The sequence below is a fragment of the Tasmannia lanceolata genome, unplaced genomic scaffold, assembly GCF_043159265.1.
Source record: "Tasmannia lanceolata isolate RefF3 unplaced genomic scaffold, GAP_Taslan_0.1 ptg000007l, whole genome shotgun sequence".
Taxonomy (NCBI): Eukaryota; Viridiplantae; Streptophyta; class Magnoliopsida; order Canellales; family Winteraceae; genus Tasmannia; species Tasmannia lanceolata.
The window spans coordinates 20,067,906-20,083,653 of record NW_027518684.1 but is presented as its reverse complement, the minus strand read 5'-3'; the positions used below and the strand labels follow the sequence as shown (position 1 = coordinate 20,083,653).

Here is a 15,748-nt window from a genome sequence, read left to right as displayed (position 1 = left end):
TGTAGACATCAGAACAATTTGTGGAGAGGCATTCAAAAGCAGTTTTATGAATTTAAAACTAAATCTAATCTAGGTCAGAATATGTAATATTTTGAAACAGTATAAATAATAGCAATATAGGTTACAGCTGTTAAGGTGCCACTCTTGATATTTGATCCAACAGCCAACTTTTTAAGAGGCTTCTGTTGGATCAAATATTAAGGGTGGCACTTGTGTCTCACCCCCATTTTATCCATGTACGTGTACACACCATATATTTCACTGCTTCATATAATGTGCACTTCATGTACCATCTCATATAATGTGCACTTCATGTACACACCATATAATTTCACTGCTTCATATAATGTGCACTTCATGTACCATCTCATATAATGTGCACTTCATGTACACACCATATAATTTCACTGCTTCATATAATGTGCACTTCATGTACCATCTCACAAAGACCTTTTTGCTTGTTTTGCTACATCCATTTTTTTTTTTTTTTTTTTTTTTTATAATGTAGGTCTTGGCAAGTGCAAGTGCACGATTTCTTTAACTCTGGATCAGAAAATCAAACTTGGCCGTTATTGTTGCAGTTAAAGGTAAACCATGTTGAACATGTTCTTATGGTTGTACCATCGGTCGAGAATCCGGTAATGCAATTCGTTATATTATTGCAATTAATAGTTTCTTTACTTTTTGATGGAATTGTATATCATTAATAGTTTCTTTACTAGAAAATTATAATGTTTCTTATCCACTTTTTAACTCTTCAACCTTGGGATTTTGCTTCAGTGATAATCATGATTTTAAATTTCTACTGAAACCACTTCCTGGGAAGTCCTCGTGTTGCACCCCTGTAATTTTCACTTTCATAAAAAAAATTCTGCTGAAACCAACTCGAAACGACCAAAAATGTTTTGATTTCCATCTCCCGCTGAAACTCATACTGAAATCAAAGCACATGTTGAAACCCAAACTGCAAGTGCATTAGTGATATATTAGATTACTATGTCTTATATTTATATGAATTGGATGTGAAATGTGGTGTATGCATCATGTATAAATCTTTATATGAATTACATGTGAAATGTGGTGTGTACTGAATTATCAAACATGGGGGACAATGCATTTGATCTTATTCTAGGCTTTCCTGAAGTTTAATCTTAAAATTCTATAATCTGCATATGTTTCCATACATTTTCGTGATTTTACAGAATTTCCACTAAAACTTCCAACCGAAACTGAGACTTTTCTGTTTCTGTGGTGACCGAAATGGAAACCGAAACTAAGATTTAAAACCATATATGACAATTAAGGGATTCATGGCAGCGTTTCTTTTGTCAAAATGCCTGATCTTATAGTGGAACATAGAGCTTCCTATCCATTTTATAGCTCCCTCATTTGATGAAAGTTTATTTTGAGATGTTTGTGAATGGAGCATTTATATCAAAGGGTTTTATTAGATCCTTGTGATCCATAAAATATGAGCATCCTTATACTTGTGTGGCCAAAAGCATTCTGCTATGAGCCCAAAACTGGGGTTGCTATAAATTTCAGTGGGTGGTATTATTAGGCACAGGATCTCTCGTACGGATCGTAATTAGCTATTGAGATAAGACATTCTCTATCCTCACTGCAAGAATTATTTTATTTTCATTAAATGATGTGTGAGGCTGGTCTTTGGGTTGGGCAGACTTAGAGGTGGTAGGATGGGCAGTTGGTCAGATCTAGTGTGGATCGTACATGGACGATAGTTGGAGTCAGCGGAAAATTCGTCCACAGGGTTTCATAAATCTGCAAATTCTTATTAGCTAGTTAAAAGAATGAAATTGGCTGATACCATGACAATACTACGTAGATTGTTGTTGCATATTCAACTCCAGTTGCAGCTGCTACTGCTGTTTTCTTGATCTACCCTATGGGTCAAGGAAGCTTCTCTGATGGTATGCCTCTAGGAATATCTGGTACTTTCAATTTCATGATTCCGGAAATACCGAAACAACATAATTCCACGGTAGTTCGACCGGAATAGCCTAGAAATCTGATCCCTAAGTAATTCATTTTTTTTATTGAAAACTAGGACTTCAGGGTTCTTATGGACCTAACTCATTGAAATTCCATCCAGTAAAACGGAAGAATTATAAATCTCCAAAATAACAGATAGGAATATAAACAGAGCCATTGCGACACCCATCAAAGGAGTAGTTTCCCATCCAGGGGCTACTTTACCATATTCCGAATTCAATGGTTTCAATAAATTCCCCGTAATAGTTCGTCTTGGCCTAGCTCTAGAACTACCCTCAATGGTTTGTGTAGCCATAAATCCTATTGCATATCCGAATCAAATTGCAAATGAAATAGGATTTATTAATTTAATTTAAATAGAAAAAATTAGTATATGAATGAATCCAGATTATTGTGTGTACCAGATCTAAATGATTGGAATTTGGAATCTGGGTTCTTCTATTTAGTATTATTTATTTTCTTTGATTCTTTATTTCGATTTTCTTTCCCTCTCTTTTCTTTTTATTCCCTTCCATCATTCCTTAAGTCCCATAGGGTTGATCCTGTAGAATTTAACCCATTTTCTATCCCATTCCAAAAATCAAAAGTTCGAAACAATTGGGACTTTTTCAGAGATTGGATGCAGTTACTAATTCATGATCCGGCATATAAAGAATGGAAACTTCGTTATTGATTCTATGAGAATTTTTATGAAAACGTTTCATTTGCCTCTCTTCCATGGAAGTTTCAATTTCCCAGAATGTATCCTAGTTTTTGGCCTAATTCTTCTTCTATGATCGATTCAACCTCTGATAAAAAAGATATACCTTCGTCAAAACTTCATGCTGCCAGTGGGTCCTTCATTACCTCTGACTGTCTTCCCAGATCTTACACGTGAGAATATTCTAATTATCCAAATCATTCACTGAAATAGCCTCCTTTGATTAGTGCTTGGTTGGGTGCTTGGTCGGGGGAAATTTTCGAGCTTTCAGAAGAGCTACAGATTCATTTCAATCGCATTACATGGTGTCCCAAAAGGCTAACATTACTATGTTTCACTAGGAATTCCTCTTATTGTCTTAAATACATGTCACTGCACATTTTAAAAATCCCCTAGTCAATCATTGACTTGCTCGAGTGTGAGTTTTGACCCTACCGAATCAATCAAGTACCACTGACTCATCTGAGTTAATGATAAATTGACCTCATCAATTGAGTTAGAAATTACCATTTTTTGTTGTACTTGAATTTTGTAAAACATATAAAGAAAATATTATATGAACACTCCCAGGACGCTCCCATCCTTAGACTCTTCTTGACCCCCACTCTCCCCGCCCCTGCCCCCGCACCCGTTTCGTGCTTCTAAGGTCTAAAAAATGTCATTTATTATCTGTACTGTTTCTAGTACGATCACAATTTTAAAACTTGCTTGCTCAATCATCGTCTCGTCTTTAGACCAATCGGTTTTACTTAGGCGAAGTTATCCACCAATTCTGGGTTTGGCCCTCCTGAGTCAATCTAAAACTAATTTGAATTGCCCGAGTTAATGAAAACTTGATTTTTATTTTGGCCTACTTCTATCCCGATTCCAATTTTTTAAACATTGAGTAGGATGTTATTATGTGAATGTTATCCAAGGCCATGTGAATCTAGGCCATGTCAATCAGAAACTCCTTTGACTTGGTTAAGCACTGATTCAGAGCAGCACGCTGAATTATGGCATTGCTTTGAGGTAGAAACATGGTTTTAAATTTCGGGCGAAATACCGAAATCAGATTTCGGTTGGGACCGAAACCGAAATCACCCAAACCAGAAATTTCGGCTAGAGTACCAAATTTCGGCTGAAATTTCAGAAATTTCGGTACAATAGTGAAATTTGCTTTGATTTTTTTACCAATTTCGGTATTTCGGCCGAAATTTCAGTTTCAGTTATGTCCGAAACCGAAACTGAAGCCAAAATTTAAATCCTTGCGTAGAAAGGAGGTAGAAAGAGTTAGGGGCAGACCGAAAACAACTTGGGTAGAAACAGTGAGGAAAGACTTGCTGGCTAGGAACATAACAAAGAACATGACCTTGGATAGGAGAGAATGGAAGAAAATGATCCATATAGACGAACCCAACTAGTGTCAGGATTAGACTTAGTCAATTTGAGCCGGGTAGATCCTTTCACCTTCTTCATGGAAATTTTCTAAAGGATTCATTAGCCGACCCCAACTAGTTTGGGACAAAGGCTTGGTTGAGTTGAGTTGAGGTAGAAAGTTACTTGTAGCTTGATATCTGGTTAATCCTTCTCTATACTTCTGTTATTTATTTCCTTGATTTTGTATTATTTCAGGAAGTTGGGGAATCGGTTGCCCTTGATAGTCCAGAACTGGATAAGGTTGCATCTGAAATTGAAAAGGTTCACAAGTGGTTCATGCATTGCAAGGACATTGTGGGCCTTTCGGCTGGTGATCTGGACTCGTTGTCTGATGGCCTTGTAAAGGTGAGTAAATTTCCAATACCTTTTCCTGCGCTGTTAAGTGACAATGACTTGCATTTTTCTTAGATGCTTGAGAGGTCATTGCCTTCTTTGACAGATTAAAGGAACACTGGATAGAGCTTTGTGTATATATCGTAAATCAGAGGACTGCAGAACTTTCTGTGTATACTGCTCGAGTGATTTGGAAGATGAAGTATTGGCTTGTTTAGCATGTGAAGACCGGTAAGGAACTTTTTCTTCTTCTTTTTTAGTTTAAATGTCTGCAACTCACCTATCGGTCAGAGATTGTTTTTAGTGTAAACTCTAGTGAATTAATAATTTATGTACCTAAAATTATCACCATTCTCTGGATGTGGAAGCTTTCTTAAAGTTTTGTTTGTCAGTGTAAGGATCTAATTTCTTATTTCTGATTTTGATTGTCTAATAGCAATTGACACGGTGCCGGTTTTACTGTGAAATTTCTTCTTTATGACATGCTATTTTGTAGAATCGAATGTAGATTCTAGATTATGAAGTATTCAGAGGGAATTATTCTGTGGTTAGAGGGTCTTAGAATTTGAGTCCAGATCTTAGATTTTTAGTCCAGATGATTTTGGTTTATATGCAATCCACATGAGTTGAAAAAGAGAAGAAAAAACTTTGCTCTTGAGAATGTAGTCTCATGTTCAGACTCCTAGTTTTCCATTTAGCTATGTTTTGATTTTTTTTTTCTTATGGGATTGATTTTAATATACTAGTGTGGCCTTCATATAGGGCCAATAGCCAAAAAAACGATGGACCCCCCATGTATGGTAATCAATGATCTACTAGTGGGGCTAAGATGGAGGGTCCAATGATCAATAAACAATGGGGCCCATATATATATATATATTTATTTATATCATAATAAGCTATATACTAATAGCCAAAAAAGAAGGACAACACAAGCCTAGATGCTGCGAAACATTTATTTCCAGATAGAAAGAAATGCTGCATCCGGGGTTTTAAGTTGGGAAACTTTTGGGGGCCTTTCCACTCTGGGACGCCTTTCGGTGCACAACCACACAAAGGAAAGTCGTGAAAACTTGGAAAAGGTTTTCCTATCTTCCACTTTCGGCCCAACCAAACATGCCCTAGGAATTACTAGAAATTACCAACCAGATTTACAGTCCAGATATCTTAATAAGATTCCCAGCCCAGTACCCTTGTGCTGGAAGTAAATGATTAAAAATCTCAGCGAATTGTTTGTGAGGCTGAGATCAAACTCAAAGAGTTTATGGGATTAGAAGAGGGAAGAAAACAGTCCAAGATGACTAGGAAGAAGAAAACTGGGAATCGATTGGATGATAAAGATTTAAGTCAACCAGAAATCAAGAACTGATATAATAATAGATTAAAATGCCTTTTTGATAGATAGTAGAAAAATGACAGATTAGAGCCTTGAGACACTTGTGCGTTAATGTGTGGAGAGTTTGGGGAGTGCGGACCAAAAATGACCATAGAAAATGGAATAAGATTATCTATGGAAGGAATCCCCAAGAGAAGAAGAAGCCAAAGTTTACAGCGCCTCTCACGATGAAATTAAATTTTAGTGCTTTCTCTTCAGGTAATGAGCTGGATGGTGCAGGTGGTGCCTTTATGGGTGACAGAGATGAAATTCTGAAAGCTTTCTTGGGTTATATTGGCTTCATGGATTCTAGTGACGCCGAGGTGTACTCTTCTTACCAGTGTTCATGCATTTCTACTGGCACTGGGTTGGAGATTATGAGTTGAAGGAGACTCAGCTAACATCATATAATTGGGCCCTGGAACGTAGCTCATTTTGTAGATAAAATTTCGGGAGTCCACAGGGGCTTCATGTTTTTTTTAATGTATTGAAAGAGGCCAAGATTGTTGGCGAATGGGGTGTTCATACTATTATTCTCACCTCAGGGCAATCTATTCTCCCTTTGTAACTCTGCTTCCTTTCTTCCAATAAACTTCTGTTATATTTCGAAGTAAAAAACATAAAATAATGGTGAATCAAATAATCTGAATAGTGGTTATAGATGCAACCTTTATGGTGAATACTTATTGAGTTGGCTAATGTTGCAATATTTTGTACTTTGCCAATGTTTCTGCCTTCTATTTAGTTATTTCTTGTGAATTTTGTCATGAGCAGTAGATTTGGCTCATCTGAACAGGTACCATCCCTCATGCATGGAGCCATCACTTGCTAATGGAGGCATGTCAAAAGAATATACATGTGCTTTCTGCCTTTTTATGCAGAGTGGAGTTATTTCTAAAAATGGAGGATTTTCTTTGGTATGTGCTTTATTTTAAAATATCATTTATTTTAAAATGGTATCATTTCTTTACCTATTTACTTCACTACTTATTACAGATGTCTAGAGGAAAGCGCCCAAAACTAAAGATGCTTATGGAACTTTTGCATGATTCCGAGGATTTCTATTCACGGTAATAAACAACAGATCTCGTATATTTTTTTGGGTGTACAACCTATACAATACCGTTCTTTGTTGCTTTTCCATTATTATGAGTTTATGACATGAATTGTAGGCATTTTAAAAGTAATATTTTTTATTTGGATAATTTTGGTATGTAGTGGGTTTCTTGATCAGCTAGGCTCTCTTTGTCATGGAAATCACCAAACTTGGTCGTAGTGATTCTTCTGAAGTATCAATAATGGGCCCTACAAGGCTCTCTTTGTCATGGAAATCACCAAACTTGGTCGTAGTGATTTATGATGTCGTTTTGCTAATTTTTCTTTAATTTTATCACTACAGTTTAAGTAGGGCTTTGATGGACATGGTAGATGGAAATTGTTAGTGTTTTTAGGTCAGAGCTTGGATATTTTCTAACACAGTGATCTAGAAGCTGTACTTTTATAAAGTTGATGGCATGGATCAATGAGATATAGAGAAGGGTATTTTATCACATACAATCAAATGATTAAACACGTTAAGTCACAAAAAGATGGAATTTTCTAGGGGTGCAACTCGGGTCTGGTTGAGGCCAACCTGACCCAACCCAAGGAACCCTTTTTTCCAACCCGACCCGACCCGACCCGATTTCTAACCTGACGAACTTCAACCTGACCCAACCCGACCCGAGGGAGCCTTTTTTCCAACCCGAGTTCAACCCGAATTCAACCCGACCCAACCCGAGTTTTTATGCTTAAACAAAATTGATTAAAAATGTCAGGTTTCACTCGGGTCGGGTACCCAAACCCTCAGCCCGACCCGATTTCTAACCCGGCTTGGGAAAACTCAACCCGACCTGAGTTGCACCCCTAGAATTTTCTACCTAACAATAAGTAAAATATGGTTCCAACATTTGGTCCGTGATCCAAAACATTGAGAGCGTATGCCTCTTGTTATTTATGTAACAATGTTTATTATTCAGTCATGATACATTCATAGGATTTATTATTCCAACATTTGGTCCAGAGTTGGGTATTATTCAGTCATGATACATTCATAGGATTTATTGTTCAATTCTCTAGTAACTTTTCTACTTCAGTGGATACCCCTTTGTTTACTTGTATCGATATTTCTAAAATGTCATATTTTTTTTTTCTCATTTCTTCTCAATCACAAGTGTTTCAATAATTGATATTGTTTTTTTAGCAGGATTATAGAAAGAGATATAATTCAGGAACTGGTGGAGCGAGCTCTTGCTTGCAGGTCACACTTAACGAACATAGTGAATTGTGCCCTTGGCTACATGGATAAAGATCTCACCTCTGTCTCTAAAGCTCTTTCGATTGCTATGAAGGTATTGATTTCTTTCGTTGTGCTACTGTTAATTTGTTTTCCTTATAGTTTCTGTGGTTGGTTGTTTATATCTTTAGGCAGCATTGGCTTTCAATTAGTATTGATATTCGTTTTAGTTTTGGGATTATGCACCTTCATAAAAATCGCTCTTGGTGAATTTTGAATGGAAGTGGTTGTCTTGTATGTAGGGAGTGGCACTGGCTGGGTTCTATGAGGATAGCTGCAACCTCGAGTTGGCATTGACCAGAAATTCATGGAAAATCAGAGTAAAGAAATTGTTGGAGAGTTCAACAAAGCCCCTTATCCAACAGATTCAGCATATATTGAAAGAGGTATACTAGCAGTGATGTCCTTTGGTATTTAGGAGTTTCGAACACACTTAATAATGGATGGAAGTTTTGCTCAGGAACTCATTTCTGAAATTTGCTTTGCTAATCTAACATCAACTGAACTTTTCAATCCATGGAAAAATCAGCTAGAAATCGGGCATTGTCAGTGGCGTTTCCACCTTTCCTCTTCTTCTTCTTCTTGTTTTTTCCAAATCTTCAAGGAATGCTTTGTACTGTTTCAAAACACATTTAAAAATAGATGCCCAATGCATCAGTTGGCTTCCATTGGAGGATTCTCTCTTCTGGATTTCTGGCTAAATACTTGATACATTGGTAAAATCATTAGTATACGGCTGATCCACTGTTGTGCAAGTCTTCGAGTTGTCTATAATTTTCATGTAGGCCTTTCTGATCTGTTTGGGAGGTCATAAATTACATTTCTGCTCTGATTTGTGGACACGGACACGTGCGTCGCGTGCTGTCACGGGCACGAAGTGTCGGACACGTTAAACCCCCAAAATTTAGAAACGGGGACACGGCTAAAATAGAAAGTATATATATGATACAACATCAAATATTAGTTAAAAAAGAGCTAAAAAAGAGTTTATAATAAAAGAAGAGTTAATAATAAAAGAGGTAAATACAATATGTAATAATAAAACAGAATGCCACACTCGACACGGCACAAAAATGTGTCCACACACCCACATTAAATCTAAAACTTATAGCAGCACATTTAAAAGTGTCGAAAGAAGTGTGGACACGTGTGGACACGCGTGTTGTGTCGGACACGGCAGGACACGTGTGTCGGCAATAAATTTGAACTGTCGGCTAAATCATAGCATTTCTGGGGGAAAGGGTTGGTAAAGTTAAATACTATTACTGTTGATATGGAATCGATATTCCTTAGCAGTTAGGGCATTTGTTGTTTATATAGTGTCAATATCCCTTAGCAGTGAAGGCATTGTTTATAGTTGCTCCCCTCTCCCCCCCCTCCTCCCTCTTCTCAACACACACACACACACACACACATCCTTTCCCTGTTTTATGTTAACTTGGAATGCACTTGAATCTCTATACATTTAATGAAATACTGTAAAACTAAAGCAAAATGATGATAATGTGGCAGGGAGTGGCAATTAACATACCATCTGAAGATCACTTTATGCAAAAGCTTACAGAAGTCAAGTGCATCAGTCTTCAATGGGTGCATCATGCCAAGACAGTATGGAATATTACTGCGGCGTTGTTTTATATTACTTCAAGTTAAGACTTTTTACTGCAAATTATTCTGAATTTATGTCTTTTTCCTTTATGAAGGTTGCCTTAGATTCTGGGGCATGTGAATTGGATGAAGTATTCAAGCTAATTACAGAGGGAGAAAACTTACCCATCCACTTTGAGAAGGAGCTGAAGGTAACTCCCACAATTATATGCATATGTGACTTATTTATCCTAGCATTCCCCATTTATCGACCTTTTTTGCTTGGCATATGCAGTTATTAAGAGCTCGGAGCGTCCTTTATTGTATTTGTCGGAGGCCTTACGACCAAAGAGCAATGATTGCTTGCGATCAGTGTGATGAGTGGTATCACTTTGATTGTATTAATCTCCGTGAACCACCGCCCGGGACCTACCTTTGTCCTGCCTGCAAACCACCAACTGGAGAATCCATGTCTGTTTCACTGTCGATGCACTATGAAGAGAGGTAGGGTAGACAAAAGCATCGTTTCTCCTGTTGACCATGGTTTTAAATTTCGGGTGAAATACCGAAATTTTGGATTTCGGTTGGGACCAATACCGAAACCACCTAAATCCGAAATTTCTGCCAGGATCCAAAATTTCGCCCGAAATTTCTTAAATTTCAGTACTTCGGCTGATATTTCAGTTTCAGCTATTTCCGAAACCGAAACCGAAACCGAAATTTTAAACCTTGCTGTTGATACTGTGGTTTCACGTTCATCATCATGGTATCTTGTTATGCATCTTGGCAATGCTCCATCCCTCATTATTGGCTGCAAAAAAATTTAATATCTTTCAGATGCAGAGGGTTAGCTAAGTTCGGTTGAGGTCCTTGAATGCATTATAAATGGTTGTGTCACATATAGAAACGAATTTCAGATAATGTTAGTCAGAACTTAAAGTTAGTTACTTTATAATATGCTACAGTGCTTATCTGTGACTATCCTCTTAGGCAAGAAAAGATTAAATCATTAAAATATAGAGAAATTAGCCTAAAATCGCGTTAATGACCAAACTAGAAGGCAATTGAAAGCCAAATTGATTTTACATTCTTCTTTCTTTTGAGAATTTATTGGTTAAATTACTGGTGCCACAATCTTGACTTGAATTCTGTGACAAAATTCCTGCATGAAATTTATGTTTCAGTAAAATGAATTATGTCATAGTGTTTCATGATTGATAATGGTTTTAAAATTGTGCTTAACTTTTCATTTGAAAGGAGATAGAATGGAGTCAGTACTAATATTCTAGGACTACATGTTCTTAGTCTTGTGTTTAGTTTATTACTACATTGAAATACTATAAAAGGGTATCAAGAGGCTAACATTTGATGTGTGACCCTAGAATATGGCAGATTTAACTGTTTTTTTTCTTCCTTCAAATATCTTATAAATGTTGAGGATGTTGTGGGGAGACAGTGCAAAGAGATTGAAGTAAAAAATGTAAAGAAAAACAAAACAAAAGACGAAACAGAAAGAAAATTTGCATGCGACTTTGATTGCCCCATACAGCAGGGACAACACATGACATCAGCTTTTGTTTTTTGTTGATTTTGGGCGTATATGACATTAGCCACTCTCCCTACACTATTCTCCCATTTTGTTTGTTAAGCGTCTAAACAGATTATATTCAAGGGTTTAAATTTCGGTTTTGGTTTCTGTCATCATGGAAACCTAAATGTTACGGTTTCAGTTGGAAATTTTGGTTAAAATTATGTTAAATCACGACAACATCTGTAAACATATGTAGATGATAGAATTTTAAGTTGAAACTTAAGAAAATGTTAGAATAATCACAAACATACACTTAAAATCATCACATAAGCAAGACAACATCCATAGCACTTGGGGCATGTTTGGAACCATGTGAAATTACTCCATGGAATATTAGTGGGCCCAAGTGTGAAAGAGGAGTGGAGAGAGCATGGAGAGAACATGAGGAATCCCTGAAAAGTAGTGAAAAATACCCTACTTTAAATTTGGTTTTTGTTTTCCTGTTTTTCAGGGGGTTTTTCATGCTTCCCTTACTCCCCATCCTATCAAGTCTCTCCCTTTCAAATCTCTCATAAAACAGTACATACAACATTTCATATGTAATTTATATGAATATTCATACTAACAAGAAAAAAATATATATTTAAACATAATGCATACACTTCATTTCAGATGCAATTCATATAATTATAATTTTTTTCATACTGACAAGGTGTACAAATATATACGGTTTTGCTTTCACTATACTTCTCGGTATCAGTATACATTTCGGTGGGGATGGAAATGGAAGCATTCGGGTTGTTTTGTGTCGGCTTTGGTATAAATTTAAAAATGTTGTTCGACTTTCTAGAGCGTTTAGCTGCATTGGGCATGTCTATAACCAGGCTTTAAAATGGTGGTTTTGATGACTCTTTCGGTTTTGCTTCACTATACTTCTTGGTATCAGTATACATTTCGGTGGGGATGGAAATGGAAGCATTTGGGTTGTTTTGTGTCGACTTTGGTATAAATTTAAAACCATGTCTGTAGCCAGGCTTTAAAATTGTGCATTTGATTACTCTTTCTACTTGATTCATTTTTCAGAGCATAGCATAGAAGCATAGAACAACCGTAATAGACATTGTTTTGTTATATAAAGTTACTCATGGTAGTGTAGATTTTAAACTGTGTATATTTCCACTACTTCAGAAGAATACATAAGCTACTTGTATGTGTTCTTAACATTATTTGTCTCTTCTAATCATACACTCATCATCTAAGTATGCACTCATGCTAGGATTTTGATCACTTGATTTTCTGATTATTACAGATCATGCACCGATGGGGACCCACAGACACCACCTCCTCGCCATTCAAAGTCAAAGAGAAGAAGAGTAATAAAAGCTAGGTCTAGTTTGCAGCGTAAAATGCTGATTACTACTGATCTAATCAACATCTTGAGGTGTTCTAGTGAAACTGATCATTTGTGGAGAAAAAGCCGCAGACCTTTCAGAAGAAGAGCTAGAAAACATAGCAAGCTCGAAAACCTCTTTCCATTAATCTGTTAACAGCATTAAATGAAAGTTTTTATCATTCATTCAATTAATTGATTTATCTTTTTCCAATCCTTTGCCAGCCCAGTAAGCAACCACTAATTACACCTTATCTTGGTTGTACAGTTAATTGCATAAATTGATCTTTTCTGGAGCAAAACCCGTGGATTAACCCGAACTTTCTGATGTTAACCTTTTTCCTCTTTTATGTGGTTTGTTAGCTGAAGAATATGAAATTCCAGGTGTTTCGTGGGTAATTTTCTTACAGCTGATCTTCCTTGAGATCACAGTTGGCTTGCCTACAATCCTTTGGACTATTTACTAACTTGAATTCTGAGCTGTTTAGTGGTAAGATAATGGTTGTTGAAGGATCTGAATTACCCTGCTTGGAAAAATCGCTCTAAAGGTCAGTAAGGTTACGTTCTTCAATGCTTCTTATTCTACATTTTCCAGAGCAAGTGAAATGGGCAGAACAAAATCGGGCAGAGCTACCATTTCGTTCCAAAATATTAATTGGTTTAAGCTTCTGTGAATCAGGTAAACACCATGCCCTGGTTATTTTCAATCTTTCCATTCTCTGCAATGAATAAGGCTTATAAGCGCTGCGTGAAGCTTTCTTTCAAAGGTTAAAGAGGGTAAACTAAAGTTCCAGAAAATGAGAATGGGGAGCTTCAATAATTGGATAGGTATTTTGCTTGGTCTTTCGTTGGTTGGTAGTCACGAAATTTCCATTTTTTTCTCATCTGTGTTCACTCTAGATTATGGAAGCTGCTATTTTTATGTGATGCCCCTGATTGATTTTATGACTATTGAAACGTATGCTAAGATGAGAACCAAAATGCTCATGCTTGCCAGAGCCAAAACGGTTAGGATGATAAGGGTGTACTGTAACGACCCAGATTTTTGGACTTTTTTTTTTTTTTTTGACGGTCAAAAGTCTGAATCGTTATCTCAAGATTAGAGACAAAATATAACTACAAACTGAGCAATCTTATTCTAATAAAAGTTTATTACATTGATTAATAGAACATATTTCAGAAATACAATAAACTAAGGAAGCCTTTTTGCTAAGGCTACCTGGCTACACCAAGGACTCGTATTCGACTATTCACTCTTCCGAGTCATCCACTGTTGGAAATCCTGAAATGTTTGAGCAACATTAGATACAACGATCTAGCAGGGTCATTTAGTGACCCAACTAAGTATGGAAGACAATAAAAGAGCAAGCAATAATATAATCTACTGAATAAAACTTCAATTTAACAAAAGTAGAAACAAAACTTAAAAGGTTATTTGGAATATGAGAAATATGAGTAACAAGGAGAATAACTAGAGAGTGCAATATGCATGAAATATGGAATGGCTACCCAAGGTACTCCGGCTCCTACTAGCTTGTTACCTTTGCCTGCACGGTCGGTTCCGTGAGGGCTTGTTATGGCATATCCTACCGCCTCGGGACTTATAGTCTTAGATGTTTCCGCATCGACAAGGGTTAGCGCTTATCACCCTTGACGTCTAATATCCGGAGATGGCTCGTTGGCCTCCCATCCCCCACCCATTAATAATGTTCATATAATTGTATAACACCATATCAGATCTAATCATATATCATATTATCATTCAATAAACGATATTATTGCATCTACTTCCCTTATTGAAAACCATACAGAGTTTAGGTCAACTGTCACCTGCCTTATCAAAGTTGAAGAGTGTGGATCTGAAATGACTTGAACTGCAATCACCCTGAAAATAAAGAGTCACAAACATATTCTAATTTTTATTTACGAATACTTTATTTATTTATTTGTTAGATCCCTTTTAATCACCTAATATGCCCAATTTGTGTTCATCAAATAATGTTCATTTTAGTCCAGGTAATGTCCTTTGTGTTCCAAGATCGTGTCCTTTCTGTCCAACTTATGTTGTGTCCAAAATAGTGTCCAGAGTGTCCCACAGACAATGTCATTTTTGTCTGGTTTTAGGCTCAGAAATTACTCATTTAGTTAACAATATATTTGTTCAAAATTTTAAACATATCGTACACGTACATATAGGCATTATCTCTGTCCATTTTTAGACCGAATAATGCTCATATTATGTCTGTCCTAAATAGAGTCTTGCATAGTTAAATCGTAATTTCTGCCTTATTTTATTAGAAAAATAAATAAAATTAGAATCTTACCAGATGAGGGAAGTAATTCTCCCTAGCCTCCTCTCTTCTCCTTTCTCCTTCACCCTTCTCTCTCTCTCTCTCTCTCTCTCTCTCTCTCTCTCTCCCTTCTCTATTATGTATTTTTCTTCATTCGCTGACTATTTATAGGCAAAGTTTAAGTGAGCAGTGTATCTCGTTATTAAATTCGGACAGATATAGTTATTAAATTCTAATAGATACCGTTAATATATTTTATTCATAAATAAATGAATAGTATATGTATAAAATTTTGAATAGTGAAGGCTTTTAAACAGTGTAAATGACTAATATTATTTTATTATAAATTTTATTATATTTTTATTCAAACGAATTCTCTCGATTATTATTTTAATATTCAAAACCGAACGGTTTTCGTCGGTAATTTATTATGATCCAACAGCTTCGTCGGTGATTTATTAAATTAGTTGAGAGTGGTTGGGAGGTGGGCCCCGCTGGCGATGGGACCCGCTGGTAGTGTGACCCGCTTGTGGTGGGGCTCGCTGTTTGTGGGGGGCGCTTTTAAATAGTACTCGGTGAGTCCTACTATAATGAATAATTGTTACTATTACGTTGCATAGTACTTTGAATAGTGTTTTGTAAATAGTATTTTTGAATAGTGTTAAATAGAGTCTGCTGACATTATGCAATACATATAATATATTTACTCATTTTCGTCGACATCTGGGGCGGTGGCTTAGTGGTCAGAAGCCGTTTAATCTACACTTAGCGTCT

General features: G+C 36.5%; 1 protein-coding gene across 1 annotated transcript in view; it reads left to right on the top strand.

The window, feature by feature from the left end:
- LOC143882236 (transcription factor jumonji (jmjC) domain-containing protein) overlaps positions 1 to 13,003 on the top strand; it is a 96,242-nt gene extending 83,239 nt beyond the window's left edge. Inside the window, exons 21-25 of the mRNA XM_077385726.1 lie at positions 8,502 to 8,561; positions 9,688 to 9,783; positions 9,879 to 9,974; positions 10,058 to 10,266; positions 12,603 to 13,003. Of these exons, the coding sequence (XP_077241841.1) occupies positions 8,502 to 8,561; positions 9,688 to 9,783; positions 9,879 to 9,974; positions 10,058 to 10,266; positions 12,603 to 12,840 (699 nt within the window). The 3' untranslated portion in view covers positions 12,841 to 13,003. The remainder of the gene's footprint in view (positions 1 to 8,501; positions 8,562 to 9,687; positions 9,784 to 9,878; positions 9,975 to 10,057; positions 10,267 to 12,602) is intronic.
- Positions 13,004 to 15,748: the final 2,745 nt, after the last annotated feature.